Source organism: Aotus nancymaae, unplaced genomic scaffold (assembly GCF_030222135.1).
Source record: "Aotus nancymaae isolate 86718 unplaced genomic scaffold, 86718_ANA_hifiasm-v0.15.2.pri h1tg000036l, whole genome shotgun sequence".
NCBI classification, from domain to species: domain Eukaryota; kingdom Metazoa; phylum Chordata; class Mammalia; order Primates; family Aotidae; genus Aotus; species Aotus nancymaae.
This window is the reverse complement of record NW_026988450.1, coordinates 46,984,470-47,007,447: the sequence shown is the minus strand read 5'-3', so window position 1 is coordinate 47,007,447 and position 22,978 is coordinate 46,984,470. Positions and strand designations below refer to the sequence as shown.

The following is a 22,978-nucleotide window of genomic DNA, read 5'->3' as shown; positions in this document are numbered from 1 at the left end:
CTTTCACCCTTTACCCTTACTTATAAGGCGTGCCAAGAGGAGAAAGGTCTGTAATTAACCTTCAATCCTTGTAGTGATTGCTGGCAGAGATTCTAATTCAGTCTAGTGACTAGCCAGGCACTGTGCAAGGTTCTGGGCATCCACACAGCTGCTATAGAAAGGGCCAACAGCTGGCAGAAAATGAAGAGAAGCAAAGAACCAAACAACTCAGGGCCTTGACTGAGAAATTGAAGCGAGGATCTACTGAACCGATCTCTAGTGCAGTGGCACAATCTTGGCTCACTGCAACCTCCACCTCCCAGATCCAAGCAATTCTCCTGCCTCAGCCTCCTGAGTAGCTGGGACTACAGGCATGCACCACCATGCCTGACTAATGTATTTTTAGTAGAGACGGGGTTTCACCATGTTGGCCAGGCAGATATTGAACTCCTGACCTCAGGTGATCCACCCACCTTGGCCTCTCAAAGTTCTGTGATTACAGGTGTGAGCCACCATGCCCAGCCAAGCTAAACACTTTCAGACCACCTAAGGCAGGAACTGACACTGTGACAGTGGTAATAAAGGAGGACTTAAAGGATTAAATGAAGTTTTCTAACTGAGTCCACAGAAGGAAAAGTTCTTCTCTACCTCGAGGCTACTTACTTCGGCAGCGTTTCCCATCCTCAGCGAGCCGGAATCCCTCCAAGCACTTGCATGTGTATGAGTCCTCACTGCTCACACAAATGTGTTCACAGCCATGGTCTACTGCTTGGCAGACATCTTTCCCTGAAGACAGGAGAGCAAGTTACAACAATTTCACCAATATACATTTCAGATGGACTTCATTTTGGAGGACCCATCCACTAGAGTCAGCCACCAGACTCTACTGCCACCTGAGCTCGGTGATCCATGGGGCAGAAAGATACAATTGAGAACAAAGTTTAGTGGCTCTAATTCAGGCTAACTCAGACTGTTTCACTATCTTCACTATCATCATTCACCAGCACTTTAGTGTTAAAATGCAGTCCACTGGCCGGGTGCAGTGGCTCACGCCTGTAATCCCAGCACTTTGGGAGGCCGAGGCAGGCGGATCATGAGGACAAGAGGTGGAGACCATCCTGGCCAACATGGTGAAACCCCTTCTCTACTAAAAATTTAAAAAATTAGCTGGGTGTGGTGGCGCATGCCTGTAGTCCCAGCTGCTTGAGAGGCTGAGGCAGGAGAATCACTTGCACCTGCGAGGTGGAGGTTGCAGTGAGCTGAGATAGTGCCGCTGCACTCCAGCCTGGTGGACAGAGCGAGACTCCGTCTCAAAAAAAAAAAGTGCAGTCCATCATCAGCTTTCTGTAGACATAGTTTCTGACATCAGAATGGAAACACTGTTGATACAATGCCTCAGGCAATTAAACCTCAATTTAGATTAGTGGCACTGAAATCTAACTTTGGCTTTGTCCCTAACATCGTGTATGAGTTAGGAGAATCACTTCTTGGAGTCTTAGCTTTGCTGTCTAAAAAATGAGAGCAATTACTCCAGTTACCCATCTTTTCTTCCAGAAGTGTCAACATGAGTTGCTCTTTATAAAGTGCTTTGAGAAATTTGAGAAAAAGATAACTTATAGGGATGGAAATCAGGGTCACACACTCCCCTTTGGTTATTCAGAGATGTGTCTTGAGATTTACAGCAGCAGTTCACTCTAAGGCTGCTCGTCCTGGGCAGGCTAGCTGCAGCCCTATCTAAGAGGCTTTGCCTTCTGAAACGTAAAAATGGCTTCACAAGGTGCCCTCTGGGAGGGATTTGTGCTACCAGAAATAACAACAACAACATTATTAAAGATTGATAAGCAGAGAGGCTTAGAGAAGTTAGGCAATTTTCCCAGCTAATAAATGGCAGAGACAGAAGTTGACTGAATCTTGGATTTCTGACTGTACATCTTTCCACTAGAACATACTGCCAAACCACTGTTTCTTGCCACACAGCATGGAAATGAATAATTTCAGTAGCAGCTCTGGTGTTGACTTCTTTCGTTTTGTCCATTTTTTTAATAGACTTTATTTTTTAGGATGGTTTTGGATTTACACAAAAATTGAGAAGCTAGCACAGAGGATTGCCATATACCCTACATCTGGTTTTCCCTATTGTTAACATCTCACCTTAGTATGGTCCATTTGTTATTATTAATAAACCCACACTGACACATGATTATTAACTAATGTCTATATATATGTGTGTGTGTGTGTGTACACACACACACACATTTTGTTTTTAATTGAGACAGAGTTTCACTCTTGTTGCCCAGGCTGGAGTGCAATGGCACGATATTGGCTCACTGCAACCTCCGCCTCCCGGGTTCAAGCAATTCTCCTGCCTCAGCCTCCCAAGTAGCTGGGATTACAGGCATGCACCACACACCTGGGTAATTTTATATTTTTAGTAGAGATGGGGTTTCTCCATGTTGGTCAGGCTGGTCTTGAGCTCCTGACCTCAGGTGATCCGCCCACCTCTGCCTCCCAAAGTGCTGGGATTATAGGCCTGAGCCACCCCACTCGGCCCAAGTCTATCTTTTATTTACATTTACTTAGTTTTTCTTTTTCTTTTTTTTTGTTTTGAGACAGAGTTTTGCTCTGTCATCCAGACTGGAGTGCAGTGGTGCAATCTTGGCTCACTGCAACCTCCACCCCTTGGGTTCAAGTGATTCTCCTGCCTCAGCTTCCTCAGTAGTTGGGATTACAGGCATCTGCCACCATGCCCAACTAATTTTTGTATTTTTAGTTGAGACAGGGTTTCACCACGTTGGTCAGACTGATCTCGAACTCCTGACCTCATGATCTGCCCATCTTGGCCTCCCAAAGTGCTGGGATTATAGATGTGAGCCACCAGGCCCTGCCTAGTTTTTCCCTGATGTTCTTTTTCTCTTTCAGGGTCCTATCCAGGACACTACATTACATTTTACTGTGTGGCATTGACTTCTGAGAGGCACTGAGGTATACAGAGATGAGCATAGCGATTTCACACAGTGGTCTGGCATAGCAGGAGGAGCCACCTCCAGTACAAACTTACTTCTGCAGGTTTTTCCATCTTCACGGAGTATGTACCCTTCAAAGCACTGGCACACAAACGAATCTTCACTGCTTACACACAAATGTTCACAGCCGTGGTCCCCCAGAGCACAAGAGTCCAATTCTGAGAATCAAATGGGAATTAGACAAACAGAAGAAAATGACTCATACATTAGTGGCTTATTCAATCATAAAAACATTTCAGACACCTTGAATTAAAACAGTGCCTTATCCTACAGTGCACATTTCAGAACAGAAAGCATGTCTAGGAGCAAAAATTCTTTTTTGGGACAGGGTCTCACTCTGTCGCCCAGGCTGGAGTGTAGCAGTGCAGTCTTAACTCACCGCAGCCTCCACCTCCCGGGCTAAAGTGATCCTCCCACCTCAGCCTCCTGGGTAACTGGGACTACAAGTGTGCACCACCATACCTGGCTAATTTTTTGTAGAGACGGGGTTTTGCCATGTTGCCCAGGCTGGTCTCAAACTCCTGGACTCAAGCAGTCCCCCCACCTTGGACTCCCAAAGTGAGCAAAAATTTTTAATATATACATGGCACATAAAAATCAAACAATATAATAATCTTCACAAGAAAAACGAACAAAAACATGAGAATACAAGTTACAGAATGAGATAAATTACTTATGAATATTAGAAAATAAGATTAACCTCATTGGCTATTACATAGCTATAATATCAACATATTTACTTATCTACCTATGTATTTATGTGTGTATATATGCTGTTCTTTCTTGCTGATGATGCAACTGGCTGGCCATGGAGGTGAGGTGTTTTTTCCCCCTTACCATGAATTTATACTACTAGTACTACATATATATATTTTTTTGAGACAGCGTCTTGCTCTGTCGCCCAGGCTGGAGTGCAGTGGCGCGCTCTCAGCTCACTGCAACCTCCACCTCCAAGTAGCTGGGATTACAGGTGCACGCCACCACGCCCAGCTAATTGTTTTGTATTTTTAGTAGAGATGGAGTTTTACCATGTTGGCCAGGCTGGTTTTAAACCCGTGACCTCAAGTGATCAGCCTGCCTCGGCCTCCCAAAGTGCTGGGATTACAGGCGTCAGCCACCGCACCGTCATGTATATATGTATCTGTTACACTTAGGTAACCCATTCATTCATGTATTCAGTCAGTTCACAAATATTTTGTGAGTACCTGTGATGAGCCAGGCACTGTTTTATCTCTGGGGATATAGCAATGAATAAAACAAAGTTTCTGCTTTTGTGAAGCTTACATTTGGCAACAGGTGTCAGGGAAGAGGGATGCATAGAAAACATAAATATGTGAAATGTCATGTGGGAAAAAGTTCTATGGAGGAAGAGCAGGACAGAAGGATGGAGAGTGGCTGCTGGGCAGGGAGTAGAGAGAACTTGTTTTATTTCACTTTCATTTCTGAAAGTGAACTCCATCCTTTCAGGTTGAGTAGAATTTCTACAATGGACATGAAGTTATTAAACAAAGGTCCCAAAGCAGATAATGTCTTTTATTTTATTTATTTATTTATTTACAGATGGAGTCTTGCTCTGTCACCCAGGCCGGAGTGCAGTGGCACAACCTTGGATCACTGCAACCTCTGCCTCCTGGATTCAAGCAACACTCCTGCCTCAGCCTCCTGAGTAGCTGGGACTACAGGCATGAGCCACCACACCTGGCTAATTTTTGTATTTTTAATAGAGATGAGATTTCACCATGTTGGCCAGGCTGGTCTCAAACTCCTGACCTCAGGTAATCAGCCTGCCTTGGCCTCCCAAAGTACTGGGATTACAGGTGTGAGCCACCATGCCCGGTCTAGATAATGACTTTCATAATCAGGCACAAACCACACACTTTTTTTTGGTAAAGCATCTTTGCAGTATCTCTCTGGAGAGGCCTCCTCAGAACCACCTTTGGATGAGTTAAGGCAGCTATTGTTACTCTCACCCACCAGCTAGGGAAGCTAAGGGTTGGGAAGGCTAATGGCTTATCAAGACCAACTGTTATCAAGAGGAAGAACCAGACTTAAACTGTAATCTTACAAATAAATCCCTGTTTTTTTTTCTGACTATACTGCATTGCTATATTCTAAAGCAAGCTTTCAAACATGAAGGGAAATCTGCCTGTCTTTCTCTGGGCAGAAGCACTACCAAAATCTCTGAAGAACGGGAAAAGGTTGATATCTCCAATTACAGCTGCAGAGGAGGCTCAAAGCCAAGTTGGATCCTCCTGCCTGCCCTGAACACAACTCACTTTTCTCAGCAAATTCTAGACTCACTCTTAATGCAGAACATTTCCTGATGGCTTGGGTAGTTCCTCGTGTAGCGTAAGAGTGGAAAGTACAACCGAGTGATTCATAACACAGACAACTGGCTGGCTATGGAGGTGAGGTGTTTTTTCTTTCCCCTGCCATGAATTTATAATACTACTACTCCATTTTCCATGATAATAAAATAGCTATAGCTCTTTCGTGTCAGCCTTGTCAAGCTGCAATCCAGACAGAACCCTCTGAGCACGCCCTTCCTTCCTGGAGCTTCCCTTGTGCCCAGTTCTATCCTCTTAGCTTCAGCTCAGGCTTTTTTTTTTTTTTTTTGAGACAGAGTCTTGCTATGTCGCCCAGGCTAGAGTGCAGTAGTGTCATCACAGTTCACTGCAGCCTCAACTCAGGCTCATGTGATCCTCCCACCTTAGCTTCCTAAGTAGCTGGGACTACAGGTGCACCATGCTTAGCTAATTTTCATATTTTTTGTAGAGATAGGGTCCCACTATGTTGCCCAGGCTGGTCTTGAATTTCTGGCCTCAAGTGATCCTCCTGCTTCGCCCTCCCAAAGTGCTGGGATTATAGGCATGAGCCACCACACCTGATCTGTAATGGATATTCTTGTGCATTATAGTTTTACATACAATGTGGAGGCATATCTGAAAGTTACACATCCAGAAGCAGAATTGCCTAGGTAAAGGGTATGAGTATTTAAAGGCCGATAAATATTTCCAAATCATCCTCCAAAGAGATTATTTCAATCTCTACTCTCACCAACAATGTAAGACAGTCTCTGTTTCTGTTTCTGATTCAGAGTTTCTGGGGTGCTGCCTGGGCCTTTATATTTTTTCCAAGTCCCATAGATGATTTCGATGAATCATCAGAGGTGAGATGTTGGCAGTGGCCATAATTCCTGGTGCCTAACAGACCCCTAGAAAGAACCATTGAGCAAAAGGAAACATTTTTTTTCTTGAGACAAAGTCTCACTCTGTCACCCAGACTAGAGTGCAATGGAGCGATCTTGGCTCACTGCAACTCCGCCTCCTGGGTTCAAGTGATTCTCCTGCCTCAGCCTCCCAAGTAGCTGGGAATACAGGCATGTACCACCACTCCTGGCTAATTTTGTATTTTTAGTAGAGACAAGGTTTTGCCATGTTGGTCAGGCTGGTCTCAAACTCCTGACCTCAGGTGATCCGCCCGCCTCAGCCTCCCAAAGTGCTGGGATTAGAGGCATGAGCCACCATGCCCAACCTATTTCCTCCATTTTCTATTCTGAAAACTGAGGATAATTAGATCCACCTGACAGGGCTGTTGTGCAGATGTTTTAAATAAGAACCCCATGGGGTATGTGGCTGCTGTGGCCAGCTAGGCTTCCCACTCCCCCCAACAAGCCCACCTTGCAAAATGCACGACTCACATTTGTTCAGCAAAGTGTCCAGTTTCTGCCTGTCAGGGATGTTCTGGGCCACTTACTAATTCAGAGAACCATGGATGGGGAATTAGAGAATGCCAAAGGTGGACAATAGTTAACCTCCTGACCACAGGCACTAGCTTTCTATCCACCAAGTCTGGAAACCAACATGGCGTCAGTTTCTCCCCAGGGCAAAGATACTCCCCTATAGGAAAATGCTTCAGTGGTCCCCTACTCACTACCATGGGGTGTCTTCAGCCTGGGAGACAATGGTGGGCACCACAGTAAGTTCATTCATTCAGCAAGTGTTTATGAAGCACTTATCTGAGCCAGGCAATATCCATGTTTGGAGGCTGGAAGTTCATCTCATTGGAGATGAAGCAGTCCAACCCCTTCATTAGACATGAGAAGGCTGGGTGCGGTGGCTCACACCTGTAATTCCAGCACTTTGGGAGGCTGAGGCTGGCAGATCATCTGAGGTCAGGAGTTCAAGACCAGCCTGGCCAACATGATGAAACCCCGTCTCTACCAAAAAAAAAAAAAAAATTAGCCAGGCATGATGGCAAGTGCCTATAGTTCCAGCTACTTGGGAGGGTGGGGCAGAAGAATTGCTTGAGCCTGGGAGGCAGAGGTTGCAGTGAGCCAAGATCACACCACTGCACTTCAGCCTGAGCATTCCAGCCTGGGCAACAGAGTGAGACTTCATCTCAAAAAAAAAAAAAAAAGAGAGAGATGAGAATGTCTGATGGTCAGAGAGGAAGTGACTTTCCCAATGTCCCTTAACCTTCAGAGGTGACTGGTCTTAGCTGTCCTGAGGGCAGAGATGGGACTATATCCAAGTCTGTCACCTCCGCATCCCTGGTCCAGCTGCCCTTCCACTGATCATCCTAGCTTAAAAGGGTGTGCTGAGACAGCCTGGAAGATTCTCAGAAGACAAACTAGACAAAAATCATTTTCTCAAGGGAGGCCGGCCAGGAATTCTCTCGTACCTCTCCAGGCTGTAGGTGGGTGATGGGTCCCACTGGCATCCCCAGGCTTGACTCTCGCCTGCCTCCCTCTCATACTCAGTACCCCATACTCAGAGCACGGAACTTCCTGCAGTTCACTCTTTGGCCTCTAGGGAAGCGTTTCCCCTCCATCTCTGGCTGGCTCACTGTACTCGCTCTCTGGGTGTTGGATCAAACATCTTTCTCTAGACTAGGGGAGGCTCCCGCAGCACCATCATTCCCACATCACCACGCTCACCACGTGGAATGGTTGCTCCATCTGTTACCCTTCTTCCCCAGGGTGCAAGCGGAATCTGTGTCAACCCTAAAGATCCCCAGCACCCTGCACACTGCAGGTACACAGTAAATATTTGTAGACAATGAGGGTGAAGGAACCAAGCGCTTAAGGAAGTACCTAGATTCAAACTGAGAGAAGAGTAAAGCGAGACTCCATTAGGAACCACTGCTTAAGTGAAATGGGTGGGAGGACATGAGAAATCTCAAGAGGGAGGAAGAAAACGTTTTTCCTCTCAAAGAAGAGTTCTCTTCCTTTTACACATAAGGACCCAGGCCTACGTATTTAATTAAACCCTCATGATGAATGAAGTCTGCGGCGTGTGCTCAGGATGGTTAGAAGTTTTAGGATGTAGCACAGGTCTTTAGGGTCCATGTCTAGCAGCCCGCATGCTGACACAGGTGAGTCACATATGTCTGTGGCACAGCAACTGTGGGGCAGCATGTTCTGTGGACTTGCACATCTGCCGTGATGACAGACAGCAATCCTGCGTCTGGGACTCCACGTAAGACGTTGTTAAAACCAACCCCAACCCCAGAGAGAGAAAGCCACAGCGGCCATCTGCCAAGACAGTAACCGACAGATAGAATTACCCTGCTTCCTGGCTTTTCTTGTAATAATAAAACTAGGAGCAGCCAATCCTTTGCTAACTCCATCTAGGCTTTTTCTCAGATAAACCAAGAAGCAGCTGAATTGAGATGTACTTTTCCAGGGCATCTCACACTGGGCAAGAGATCCTGAAATCAGGGGACTCGGGCTCTGATTCCAGCTCTGCCACTGATTCCCCGACCAGGGTCGGCTTGGAGGCATCAGTTTCCTCCGTGTCCGTTTCCCACAAAATAAGGGAAAATCTCTAACTTCCTTCTGTTGCATCAAGCCTGTAATGTGAATACACGAGAGTGAGGGTGGCCCTCCCCTACTCCCTGCTAAAGACTGTTTCCCCCAAAATTCACATCTGAATCCGTAACCCCTGATGTGATGGTATTTGGAGGTGGAGTCTGGGAGGTAATTAGGTTTAGATGGGGTCGTGAGGGCAGGATCCTGACCTGATAGGATTAGTGTTTTTATAAGAAGAGACACCAGAGAGCTTGTCTGCACTCTTTTGCTCTCTCACCCCCTACAGCCCATGCAATATGAAGACACAGCTGGATGCTGGCTGGCTGCCTGTAAACCAGGAAGAAGGCCCTCACCAGCGCCCAGCCAGGCCAGATCCTTCCAGCCTCCAGAATTGTGAGAAATAAATTTCTGTGGTTAAGAAACAACATTCAGTCTATGGTATTTTGTGATGGGAGCCCGAGTAGACTAAAACACTCCCCTAGCCTTGCCTAGGGCTGCCTCAGCCTCGGAAGGCCAAGCTCAGGTCCTCAGGTAGCCTAACAGGCCTGTGCAGATCTGCCCGTGATAGCTGGACTGGGAGTATGACCACCAGTGATCCCCCAGTGCCCTAGGTTGACAGCTCTGATTCGGGTTGGCGTCCTCCGCTTGCAGAAGGGAGGGTCCCTCCTACGATAGCCCCTGGACTCCTGAGTCCAGCCCCCGTCCAGAGTTGTGCATCTCTGGGGCCCCTCCAAGGAGAGCAGGACTAGCCCTGGGAGATGGGTCTCCAGGCAGCAATGCCAGGAGCTCCCTTCCGAGTCTCCTCAGTGCAGGGGGTTCTGATGCTGGGGAGGGTAGACAAGAAGAGGAATCCCCTAGGGGTCATGGCAGTCTGCAAGTTCACACAGCACTGCAGCAGCAGTCTCTCTGGGCCACACAGTGGTCTTCAAAGGCAGCAACGACTATTCTCAGTTTAGTGATGAGCAGTCAGACCCCGAGAGGGCCAATTCCCTCGCCTAGGGTAGAAGTGACATGATTTGAACGCAGTCTTTGGGCTTCCAGTGCAGTACTCTTTCTGCTCTGCCACACGGTTTCTCAGACCTGTGCACAGAGAGCTGCAGGGCGAGGCCGGGCAGGAGACCTCTGCGGAGAGGCCCCAGCAGAGCCTGGGCTGGGAGGAGGAGAGGAGAGCCTATCAGGTAGGGGAGGAGGTTGCCCATGGGGGTGACACTGGGGCACAGGGCCTTCAGAGAATAAGGGACTTGCCACTTTGGCTGAAGAACAAGAAGCTTCAGGAGGATCTGGGGTGAGGCTAAAGAAGTGGAAGGGGGGCTCTACACTCCGCCAAATCAAGGAGTGCAATGGAAATTTATTCTGGGAGGCAGTGGGGAGCCACTGAAGGCTATCAGGTGGGGAGTGGACCCTGCGCCGGGGCCATGGGGCAAGAAGACAGGTGGCCTCTGTCCATTCATGCTTCCAGTCATTTCATGTTGGCCTCTGACCTCCAACCTCCAGGAGCTTGCAGGCTAGTGGGCATTGTGCTCCATGCACACCAGGCCTGTGGAGTCTTTCTCAATGCTGGGATGCCCTTGTACAAGGTCAGTCTCAGGGAAATGTCTAGAGAGGGAAGGAGTCCTGTCAGCTGCAGCTGGTACAAGAGATTGCCCCCTCCCTTCCCCTCCACACCCTGAGTCTGGGCATCTAACTGTCAGAGGTAAGAGGGCTGCTAGGGAGCATCAGGAAAAGCAGAGCTTGGGATCAGGGGGCTGGAGGAAGGGAGGGGACATCACTCCAGAGGCAGGGAGCCCAAGGTGCCTGAAGGAGTAGGTGGACGGCAGTGCCCATTTCATCCCTGGGCGGCAGGAGCCCCTCCATACTTTAGAGAACTTTCCAGAAGGTAAGTGACACATTCGTTTTTTTCTTTTTTAATTAGAGACAGGGTTTCACCATGTTAGCCAGGATGGTCTTGATCTCCTGACCTCATGATCCACCTGCCTTGGCCTCCCAAAGTGCTGGGATTACAGGCGTGAGCCACTGCACCCACCCGAGTGGCATATTCTTAAGACTACTTGCTGTCAAAGCTCTAAGTGAAGGCTGCCTCTATAAAGAACAAAGGACACTATTATCTGCTGAGCCAGGCCTGGCTGATCCCCAACAGGCTTTACCAAAAAGGTACAGTCATGCCATCTGGCGCTTTGTCATCTGTAGTAGAGCTGGGGAACATACATCCCAACCTCCAGTTAGCTGTGGCCACACTGAAAACCTAGCCCATTATTACAGGACAGGACAGTCAGAATGAATCATTCTGGGGCAGGCAGAAAGTCTTCAATTAGGGGAATAGCTCAACGCATATGTATCAGCTGGTGGGTTAAACGCATCTCTCATGTACAGTTCCTGAGGACAATTTTATCTAATTATCTCACAAGTTCTCATCTAGACACAACCATACATAAATAACAATACTCACTATTCATTGCATTGTTGGACATTTACTCATGTAGATGGTTCCACTGTGCCATTGGTTAGAAACCCACTTTAAATGAGAAAATGGGCAACACTTAAAATTGGCTGAGTCATAACCCAGATGTAGACCTGGGCAGGGGAGAGAAAGGGGCACACGATTCAAAGGAGATGGGGCTGCATTTGTGTAGAAGGGCTCATGAGAATTTCTTAGAGGTCCTGCAGCCAGCTTTTTGTTGTTGTTGAGATGAGTTTTGCTCTTGTTGCCCAGGCTGGAGTGCAATGGCTTGATGGCTCACCACAACCTCTGCCTCCCTGGTTCAAGCGATTCTCCTGCTTCAATTTTCCAGGTAGCTGGGATTACATGCATGTGCCACCATGCCTAGCTAATTTTGTATTTTCAGTATTTTCACCATGTTGGTCAGGCTGGTTTTGAACTCCCAACCTCAGGTGATCTGCCCGCCTTGGCTTCCCAAAGTGCTGGGATTACAGGCGTGAGCCACCATGCCCAGCCCTGCAACCATCTTATAGTCAGTTCTTGATTATCACAGGAATGAGGTGGACAGAAGGACATGAATAATCTAAAATGATGGTGAATTAAACAAACCAGCAAACCCCTTGCATCTGGCTTTGGCATGCAGTCAATGTCCATGCAATTCGACACACCCTTTCTGCATCCCCTGTGCCCAGTCCCTCCCTGAGCTGGCTGCAGCAGCAGTCTGGGAGGCAGCTGGGCTGGGAGCCACAGAAAGCTATAACATGGATAACCCATTTGCTGAGATTCAAGAATCTGTCCCAGACTGGAAATACTTTCTCACAGGCAGCATAGAGAGGCACACCCAGCTGTGCAGCCAGCTCATCTGCCTAGATGAATGGGTGATATAAAAAGGTGGATAAATTAGGTTGTGCTTACAATTGTAGCAGTGCTCAGGGAACCTGGCCGTATAACTAGAAAGACCAGCAGGCTAGGGAAGGTAAATTATGGTCCTTTTCTTCCATTTCTGATCCCTTCTCTCAAAATGACTATATTTTAATTCTTTATCTTGGTCCACTTGGAAACAGAATTGCAGGGCAACAAACACAGCAGCATTCTTCGGTGAAGGAGGGAAGGAGGTCTGGGAGCATTTTTCTTTTTTTAATGGAGACAGGAGTTGAGACCAGCTCCGAGGAAATGTGTACCCAGGACCTATCACTGCCAGCCTCACCATGTGCTGTGAGGTCACCGGGATCAGAAAGCAGGGCAAAGGCTTTCTCAGGAGCGTCCTCTTCTCCCAGGACTGACTTTGGAATCACACCCAGCAGAATCTGAACCCACCACTTACTAGCTGGTGACCTTAGGCTCCTAATCTAAGCTACAGTTTCCTCATCTGTCCCTTGAATGCAACAGCATGTGTGCTTAGCACAGTGCCCAGCACACAGCCAGCAGTCAGCGAGGGGTCCACATTATTATTATTCGTGTGCCACACTAGCTGGCTAGGGTAGAACAGAGAGAGCTGAGGACTAGGGCTCTGTCCAGCTTCAGAATGACAGGGAGGTGGGCTGTGGAAACAGCAAAAAGCTGCTTCAGGGGATGAGGGAAGGAAGTTTGAGGGGAGGGAGAGGAGCAGCCACCAAGGCTCAATGGCTAAGAGATGCTGTCACACACATTCACTGGGGCCCAGCAAAGCCTGGAGACAGGACACATAGGCACGCATATGCATGGGCGGCACACCCACACCCGCAGCCACAGTCCCACTTGTCCTTCACTTACTTGCACACGTCTTCCCATCACTGCGGAGCACGTGTCTGTCAGGACACTGACAAGCAAAGGATCTGTCTGTGTTGACGCAGGAGTATTCACAACCGTGGTCACTCAGCAGGCAGTAATCCACCCCTGCAAAACCAAAAGCCAGGCAGTCCTCCATCAGTGAGACCTCTGGGCTACGGTGATGGGATCAAGTGACCATCAAGCTCACCCCACCCTCCCTTGAAGGCATGCATTCCCAGTGGACATCCCCACTACCTCCTGGAGCAGAGCAAGGGGCAGGGGAGGGGTACCCAAGCATGACCTGTGCCCTCTGCAGTCACATAGGTTTCACTCCTGGTGCAAACTTTGCCCTAGGAGGAGAGGAGCGTGGAGGGACTCACGGGAGCAGGTCTTGAGGTCCTCGTTGATGAGGAAGCCTTCTGAGCACTGGCAGACGAAGGACTCCTCTGTGTTCAGACACAGTTGCTCACAGCCATGGTCCTGCTGTGCACAGTGGTCCACCCCTGCATTTGTCACACACACAAAAGCATAGAGGAGCTGAGGGGGCAACACCCTACCAGCAACTGAGATTGAAAAACAAAACCAGAGACATAACGAGCCACGGGGAAGCTGTCATTTCTACCCCACGTCCCTGGCCCCTCTAGACAATCAGCCTGGCTTGTTGGTTTTCTTTCCCTTTTCACCCAGGCTGGAGTGCAGTGATGAGATCTCGGCTCACTGCAACATCTGCCTTCTGGGTGCAAGCGATTCTCCTGCCTCAGCCTCCAGTAGCTGGGATTACAGGTGCTCAACACCACGCCCAGGCTTTTTTCCCATTTCTTTGTTTGAAGAGTAAAGTGTACAACCCCAACAGCTGGGAAATGCTATCCTTGTTGATGTCAGCGGCACTCTGCCAGGGCCATGGCACACAGAATCTACAGTCTCAGGGCGCCTCTGAGAGCAGGTGCAATTCCCATTTCACAGAGAGGAAAGTGAGGCTCAGGAAGGTCAAGGTCAAAACCACACAGCTGATAGAGCAGTGCTTAGAATGCAGGTTCTGGCATCAAACTACCTGGACTCACATCACACCTCTTCCACTTCCTAGCTATGGACGCTGGGCAGTCCCATGGCCTCTCGGCCATTGTTTCCTGACATGTGAATGCGGATGAAGATGGTTGCTTTCTTATAGGAATAGGGTGAGAATAAGAGGAGTTGATTCACGTAAAGTGCTCAGAACAGTAGCTAGCATACAGCAACTACTTAATGAACACACTATTATTACCAATTAGTGCTGAGTAATAATTAGTTGTATAGTTTCATTTCTAACTGAAAATGAAAAAGAATTGTCCTTCCCAGTGAAATCAATTTCGATTTTTTTTTTTTTACCCCCATCATCAGGACATCGAGATTCAAAAAACAAACCAAAGCCTGGGCCTGCATGTGTGGCCCATCCTGGCATCGGAACACTGCACAGCTGGTCCTCCCGGCAGCAAGCACTGAAGGCTAATGAACACACAGCTGTGGTGGACAGCTCCCACTAACAGCGCTGCAGGCTGCCTCCCAGGCTTCCCTTATGGAGAAAATACACCTCCAGAGACTGGACAGACACTAGAGGCCTTGTGCAGGGCTGCCAAGTGGGCCTCTTGACTCCCGCAGAGCCTGGGACTGGTGCCTTCTGGAACATTCCACCAGTGGATGCACCTCCTGCGAACACTTGCTGGATCTTGGGAGCTACATGCCTGTGTTCACATCCCGGCATTGCCATTTACTAGTACAGGACCCCAGGATAATGACTTAATCCCATCGTGCCACAGTTTCCCCTTCTTTAAATAGGGACAAGAGTGTGGGTGCCTAGTAGGGCGGCTGTGAGGATGCAGTGAGTTTATGCATGGAAGGTGCTCAGGGCATTGCCAGCACAGACTGAGCGCCTCAGAAGAGCTTGCTGTTTTTATGGCCTGTGCTCCCTGATCCCTCAGGGAAAGCAGAACCCCGTGGCTTTCTCTACTAACTGCAAGACAGAAATGGCCTGGTTTATACTTGCTTAGAGTTGACTAGATGCCAGAGAGAACGGAGTGTCCCAATCTCTTGTGGTCCATCCTTAGAGCTCTTCTGGACCCCAGAGGCATGCTGGGAGGGGCAGTCAGGCCATGTCCCTGGTGACCTGCATGGGCTTGGCCAGGTCAGGCCCACCTGCCCTGGGAAAACTACCAGGGCCATCAGCTGGCAGACCTGACACTCCAGGAAACAGGCAGGATATGCACAGATCCATGGTCACCAAGGCGTCTCCTGTTGAATGAGAGCCCTGCTCCCTGCTGGCCTCTCATTGCACTCAGAGACGTGCAGAGGCGACATACAGCAGGCGCTGACTTTGGTACCAACTTTCCAGTTCAAAAGCCCTTTGGCCTCTGAGATCAGTCCTTATTAAGCCTTAACTGAGGCTGGACTCGGTGGCTCACGCCTGTAATCTTAGCACTTTGGGAGGCTGAGGTGGGCGGATCACCAAGGTCAGGAGATCAAGACCATCCTGGCTAACATGGAGAAACCCCATCTCTACTAAAAACACAAAAAATTAGCTGGGCATGGTAGCATGTGCCTGTAATCCCAGCTACTCGAGAGGCTGAAGCAGGAGAATCACTTGAACTTGGGAGACACAGGTTGCAGTGAGCCGAGGTCACGCCACTGCACTCCAACCTGGGCAACAGAGTGAGACTTCACTGAGGCACTTTGTTCCTTTGTTCTCTCTGGACACTGGAGGGGCCACGCTTTCCTGAGGACTGCCCTGGACCTCATAGTTCATCTGGGAAACTTCTCTGTGGGCAGCGTGGAGCCCAGCGCTCAAGAGCTGCACTGTCCTCGCTCACAATCTATCTCTGTCTCCAAAGGGGAGCAGATGTGGGGTTGCTGAGTGGAAAGGCACACAAAGGGCCCCTTCTGCATGGGCCATGTCATGGAGATGGGCCCCTTTCCCACATGCCAAGGGCACAGGCTCCACAGCCACACTCAGGCACTCCCACCCTGCTGGCCAGGACCCGCGGGGACGGTGCCTCATAAAAAACCATGGAGCCGCCCAGCTGGCAGAGCCTGCAAGTTCCTACACATTTACATCACCAAGTGAAGCTTCATTGTGGCTCTGACACAAGAAAATGAAGACAAGCCTTCGCAGAAAGTCCCATGTTTCTTGCCTCTGCCCTCAGATCAGCCTCTGTAGCTTGCTTTTCAAGATCTGTTCCCTCCGGCCTCTTGTCCCAGTCGGGGGCCGGGCACTGGCCACTCTCACAGGCTCCACCATAGGAACTATTCCCCTTGACTAGAAGTTTACCCTATGTCAGGCACCAGGCTAAGATAGGAAAATGGCTCCTATTTCTCCCTGTAAGAACCCTGTGGGATCAATCCAACCATTAGTTTCACTTTTTGTCATAGATGGGAAATCAAAACATGGAGAAGGTAAATAACTTGCCTAAGGTCACACACGTCTAGTAGGGGGAAGAGGCTGGATTTGAAATCAAGCCTGTCTGACCTAGGAAATGCTCTCAACAGCAAATACTAATATTAGTTAACATTTATAGAGTGCTTAAGCCTAGCAGCACTGTTCTAAGTAGTTTTCCTCCTATTAATTCTTTTCTTTTGAGGTGGAGTCTCGATCTATTGCCCAGGCTGGAGTGCAGTGGTGTGATCTGTTCACTGCAACCTCCGCCTCCCAGGTTCAAGCATTTCTCCTGCCTCAGCCTCCTGAGTAGCTGGGATTACAGGCGCCTGCCATCACGCCCAGCTAATTTTTTGTATTTTTAGTACAGTCAGGGTTTCATCATGTTGGCCAGGCTGTTCTTGAACTCCTGACCTCAAGTGATCTACCTGCCTCGGCTTCTCAAAGTGCTGGGATTACAGGCATGAGCCACCACACCCAGCCCCTATTAATTCTTTTAATCCTTGCAACCCAACCTGTTGGGTTGGTTAGTTGATAGTATTAATAGTCACATTCTACGGACGAGGAAACTAAAGGTAAGGAAGGCTGCAACTGACAGACCATCAGGAAACCCCAGGGGGCTCCAGACATGACTGGTTGCTAGTGAGCCCGCCTGGTGCCTGTGAGTGGACCCCACCCTCCGTCAGCACCCCGCCCCTAGGGTACACTCACGGCTGCAGGTTTTGCCGTTGGGGTCCAGGGTGTAGCCTCGGCGGCAGCGGCAGTAATAACCCTCCTCCGTGTTGATGCACTCGTGCTCACAGCCCGGTTTGTTCAGCGCGCAGTAGTTGATCCCTGAGGGGAAGAAGGGCAGACCCTCCTTCAGACTCTGGGCTTCTCCCAGAGCTGAGGGCAGCCCCTCGGGGCTCCCACGAGCCCCCATGGAGAGGGCTGGTGGGTGCTGCCTGCCGAGGTGAGCTGGGACAGATCATTCATTCATTTATCCACGAACCAAGTGCCAGGCCCTGAGCTAGATGCCGGGATGTAATGGCGATTAAGATGGAGGCCTGCCTTGAGGCGTTCAGGCTCTGGAAAGGAGGCAGACAAGGGAATGGCAACCATAAGACAACGCAGAGCATAGAGCAGGGGCCCCCCAAGTCCTGGGGTGAGGGGGTCTTCCCAGAGGAGATGAGGCCAACTGGAGGCCCCAGGGAGGAGAACGTGAGGACTTGAGGATGGCAAACACAAATGCCTGAGCATGAGGGGACAGTGAATGCAAATGCCTGGGGATAAGGGGACAGCCAACACAAGTGCTTGGGGATGAGGGGACAGTGAACACGAACTCCTGGGATGAGGGGACAGTGAACACAAGTGCCTGAGCATGAGGGGACGGCGAGCACAAGTGCCCGGGGATGAGGGGACGGCGAGCACAAGTGCCCGGGGATGAGGGGACGGCGAGCACAAGTGCCCGGGGATGAGGGGACGGCGAGCACAAGTGCCCGGGGATGAGGGGACGGCGAGCACAAGTGCCTGGGGATGAGGGGACAGTGAACACAAGTGCCTGAGCATGAGGGGACAGCAAATGCAAACACCTGGTCATGAGGGGACAGCCAACACAAGTGCTTAGGGATTAGGAGACAGCGAACACAAGTGCCTGGGGATGAGGGGACAGTGAACACATGTGCCCGGGGATGAGGGTGAGGGGCATGCCTGGGGAGCTGTGAGAAGCTGAGTATGGCTGGAGTGTGAGGAGAGAGATGAGGCTGGGAGGCAGAGGGAGCTGGCCCAGCTGAGCATGGCTGGTCGTGCAGGGTCTTGCCAGCCCCAGGATGGAGCAGTGAAGGCTCTGAACAGGTGTCTGGAGGTGAGAATGTTAGTGGAGGTGACAAGGCCAGGGTTATGCCTTGAAGAAGACTTTGCAGTAGAGGTGGAAAGGCAGGCAAACTTCACTAAATCTTCAGGAAACCAGGTGCTCTATAGGACAGAGACAACAGCTCCTGCTCTCTGGGAGTTTGTTTAAAAGAACCTGGTACCTGAAGTATACCTGTGGATTCTCCAGCATTTCCCCCCTTTGATGGACAAAGAGCAACCCAAGGCTCAGTTGAGCTGAACTGAACTGAGTCAATGGCCAAAGAGCTGAGAACTGGGACGAAGGCCACACTCCCCAGTCGACCTCCTTCCAAGAAAGATGGAAAAGCTCTCTATGCGCATGATGGTAAAAAAAGAAAAGGAAAAGAAAAAAAAAGAAAGATGGAAAAGCTAAGAAAATCCAGTGCCTCTCTCAAGTTAACCTGATCACTAGGGCTCAAAGCATGTAGACAGCTTCTGTCTACAGTGACATCCGACAGTGACATCGAGCGGCACAAGGTAGAATAAACAAAAGGTGATCTTGCAAAATATCCAGCTACTTAGGGAGGCAAGAGTTAGCAGTTTCACGAAGAAGGGTCCAGATGCTTCGCCTTGCTCTGTTGAGATCGCACTGGCATCGTATCATGACCGGAGGAGGCGCATCTCTGATGCTGCCCCAGCCTACTGCAGTTCTGTCCTATGGTAAGGTCACTCTATCCACGCTGTGTTTCTGCCAGCAGATGGAAAAACTGTGTCATAACCAGCAGCCAATAAGCAATTCCTTTCCTGGTAGAAAATGCTAAAGCCATAGGACCCCACACATAGCAGGCTCCAGCGGAGACAGAGAACTGGAAAAGGCACAAATGAGCTTGTGGGGAGCCTTTATGAGACTGGTGTTGCAGGAAAAGGTCACCACCGACCTCATTGGCTGGGCTGGATCAGTTTAACTGCACAGCATTGTTCTTTTTCTGGGGATGTGGCAGACACTGTTGGTTTTCTTGCCAATAACCATTATCTCATGACCCCCAAGCATGAATCATGGCTGTCTAAGCCAGAGTGGCAACCATGTTCTTCTTTGTCAATCATTGGTCAAGGGGTGGGAATACACCCTAGTTCTGGCCAATGAGACATAAGAAGTTTACTGGGTGACCTCTTTTCTTCCTAAAAAGAAAAAGGCAGCTGGGCGCAGTGGTTCATGCCTGCAATCTCAGCATTTTGAAAGGCCAGGTGGGAAGATCACTTGAGGCTGGGAGTTTGAGACCAGCCCAGCCAACATGGCGAAACCCCAACTTTACTAAAAACAAAACAAAAAACAAAATTAGCAGGACACAGTGGCACATGCCTTCAATCCCAGCTACTTGGGAGGCTGAGGCACGAGAATTGCTTGAACCCAGGAGGTGGAGGTTGCAGTGAGCCAAGATTGTGCCACTGTATTCCAGCCCAGGGAAACAGAGCAAGACTCTATATCAAAAAAAAAAAAAAAAAAAAAAAAGACAAAGGCGTATGAAGAGAAATGCTTTTCTCTGTCATCTGTCCTTTTTGCCTTCAAATCTAGCAGTGTGAGGATATAATGCTAGGAGCTGCAGCAACCATCTTGTAACCACGAGGTGACAAGCATGAAGACAAAAATGCAACATGCTTTTTGGCAGAATAGAAAGACAGAAAGAATCTGGGTTCTTGATAATATCACTGAGTCACTGAGCCATCCATAGGACCAACCACCCTTGGACTTGTTAGGTAAAAAGTAGCCAGGCGCAGTGGCTCACGCCTATAATCCTAGCACTCTGGGAGGCCGAAGTGGGCAGATCATGAGGTCAAGAGATGGAGACCATACCGGCCAACATGGTGAAACCCTGTCTCTACTAAAAATACAAAAATTAGCCGGGCACCCGTAATCCCAGCTACTCGGAGGCTGCAGCAGGAGAATTGCTTGAACCTGGGAAGTGGAGGTTGCAGTGAGCTGAGATCATGCCACTACACTCCAGCCTGGGTGATAAAGCGACACTCCATCTCAAAAACAAAAAAAACGTAAAGTAAATGTCCTTCTGACTTAAGATACCATTAAATGGATTTCCTGTTTTGTGTGATCAAAAAGCACCATAACTGATACAGGGGAAATAATCTAAAATCATCTAAAGTAATGAATACATTTTATTTTTACCATGTATCTCTCCAAAAATTCTTTGAGGAAGCTCACATCCACAAATCACTTGAAGATATGATGTCACCCTCTCGCTTGAGTGGCTCATTCTTAGCACACGCTAACCCCTCTATCTTCCTTCATGTTCAGCTCAACGTCATTTTGTCATCCTGTGTGACCTCCCAGATGAAGTCAGTTCTTTCTACAGGACCTCTCTTTCACAGCATTCATAATGCTTATGTAGTGTGTTTCGTATCTGTGATACTTCAAAGTCTGTTTCTTTCACTAGACTGAGTTCCACGAGCAGAAACCATGCCATCTTTATTTTTCTCACTATTAGTGGCAGTCTGATATTAATTTTAGTGATGATAATCATAGCTGCTATCATTTCTTAAACCCTGCTAAATGCCAGATGCTGTGCCACCCACTTTACAAACATGACTTCATTTGACCTTGTAAGATATGTGTGATTGTTATCCATATTTCAAAGCTGAGGAATTGGGGTTTAGTAAGGTTAACCACTTGATCAAGACCCGCTGCTAGTAAAAACAGAGATGTGAGTAGGACCCGGACCTGAGGGACCCCTCAAAGGGTCTGTTAAAGAATCCAGCTGGGCGCAGTGGCTCATGCCTGTAATCTCAGCACTTTGGGAAGCCGATGTGGGTGGATTACTTGAGGTCAGGAGTTCAAGACCAGCCTGGCCAACACGGTGAAATACGGCCTCTACTAACAATACAAAAATTAGCTGGGCATGGTGGTACACATCTGTAGTCCCAGCTACTCGGGAAGCTGAGGTATGAGGATCACTTGACCCCAGGGGATGGAGGTTGCAGTGAGCCAAGATCACACCACTGTACTCCAGCTGGGGTGACAGAGCAAGATTCCGTCTTTAAAAAAATTAAAAAAAAAAAAAAAGAATCCACAATGTGCCCTCCCAGGTAATTGATGGCTGAAGCTTCCTCCATGCCCAGAGTATGAGCAGAATGCCTGCAGAGAGAATCCATTGAGAGAAGGCCACAGCACACAGGGCTGGCCACATCACCTTGCTGTGTCACTGACCCTTGGCACTGTCTCTGGAACTCATTCCTATGTGAGGAGAGAGAGGATATTGTTAGCTGTGTGCAGCTTCTGTTCATCTACCTGAAACTCATCAACAACCTCACCTGTGCAGGACACAACTGAGTGCCAGGAAACAAGCCAAGAGCTTCGATGGAGGAAAAACAGGCCTGGCAATAAAACACCAGCCACAGACAGACAGACAAACACAGAACATGAAGGGCCCATAGTCTGGGGCCTTTGGGAATCACTCCATTACATTATCAGGGAAAGGTGAATGATCTTTAGCCAACAATCTCTCTCTCTCTCTTTTTTTGTTTTTTTTTTTTTTTTTGAGATAGTCTTATTTTGTCACCCAGGCTAGAGTGCAGTGGTGCAACCTCCGCTTCCTGGATTCAAATGATTCTCCACCTCAGCCTCCTGAGTAGCTGGGACTACAGGAATCTGTCACCACACCCAGCTAATTTTTTTTGTATTTTTTAGTACAGACGGGGTTTCACGATGTTGGCCAGGCTGGTTTCAAGCTCCTAACCTGAGGTGATCCACCCACCTTGACCTCCCAAAGTGGTGGGATTACAGGTGTGAGCCACCGTGCCCGGCAGTCAACTCTCTTAAAACCCATCATTCAGCTACTGTGGAAAACAGCATGGCGGTTCCTCAAAAAATTAAATATGGAGAATTAACTACATGATCCAGCAATTCCACTTCTGGGTATACACACCCAAGTTCACAGCAGTATTAATAAACAAGAGCCAAAAGGTGGAAGCAACCCAGGGGTCTATCAAAGGATGAGTGGATAAACGAAGGACAATGTATAGATACAATGGAATATTATCCAGTCTTAAAAAGGAAGTTCTCACCTGTCCTACAACTGAATGAACCTTGAAAACATGTCAAGCAAAATGAGCTGGTTACAAAAGGACAAATATTCTATGATTCCACTTATATGAGGCACCTAGAATAATCAAATTCATAGACAAAAAGTAGATTGGTGGCTGGCTGCTACGAGATGGAGGAAGGGGAGCTGGGGAATTATTGTTTAATGGGTATAGAGTTTCAGTTTGGGGTGATGAAGAAGTTCTGAAGATTGAAGGTGGTGATGGCTGCATAATAATGTGAATGTGCTTAATATCACTGGACTGTATACTCAAAAATAGTTAAAATGGGATATTTTATGTTATATAGATTTTGCCACAATAAAAACACCAATGTTGCTGGGCACGGTGGCTCACGCCTGTAATCCCAACACTTTGGGAGGCCGAGGTAGGTGGATCACCTGAGGTCGGGAGTTTGAGACCAGCCTGACCAACATGGAGAAATCCCATCTCTACTAAAAATATCAAATTAGCCAGGCGTGGTGGTGCAAGCCTGTAATCCCAGCTACTTGGGAGGCTGAGGCAGGAGAATCGCTTGAACACAGGAGGTGGAGGTTGCGGTGAGCCAAGATTACTCCATTGCACTCCAGCCTGGGCAACAAGAGCAAAACTCTGTCTCAAAAAAAAAAAAAAAAAAGATAGATTTATATTTACACATTTCAAAACAATATATTGTA

At 48.6% G+C, this 22,978-nt stretch overlaps 1 protein-coding gene across 3 annotated transcripts in view; it reads right to left on the bottom strand.

Moving 5' to 3' along the window:
• MATN2 (matrilin 2) overlaps positions 1-22,978 on the bottom strand; it is a 173,369-nt gene that overhangs the window by 18,527 nt on the left and 131,864 nt on the right. For all 3 annotated transcript variants that reach the window (XM_064384440.1, XM_064384441.1, XM_064384442.1), the window contains exons 8-12: positions 17,115-17,237; positions 13,381-13,503; positions 13,004-13,126; positions 3,038-3,160; positions 643-765 (exon numbers count right to left, since the gene is read on the bottom strand). In XM_064384440.1, coding sequence (XP_064240510.1) covers positions 643-765; positions 3,038-3,160; positions 13,004-13,126; positions 13,381-13,503; positions 17,115-17,237 — 615 coding nt within the window. The remainder of the gene's footprint in view (positions 1-642; positions 766-3,037; positions 3,161-13,003; positions 13,127-13,380; positions 13,504-17,114; positions 17,238-22,978) is intronic.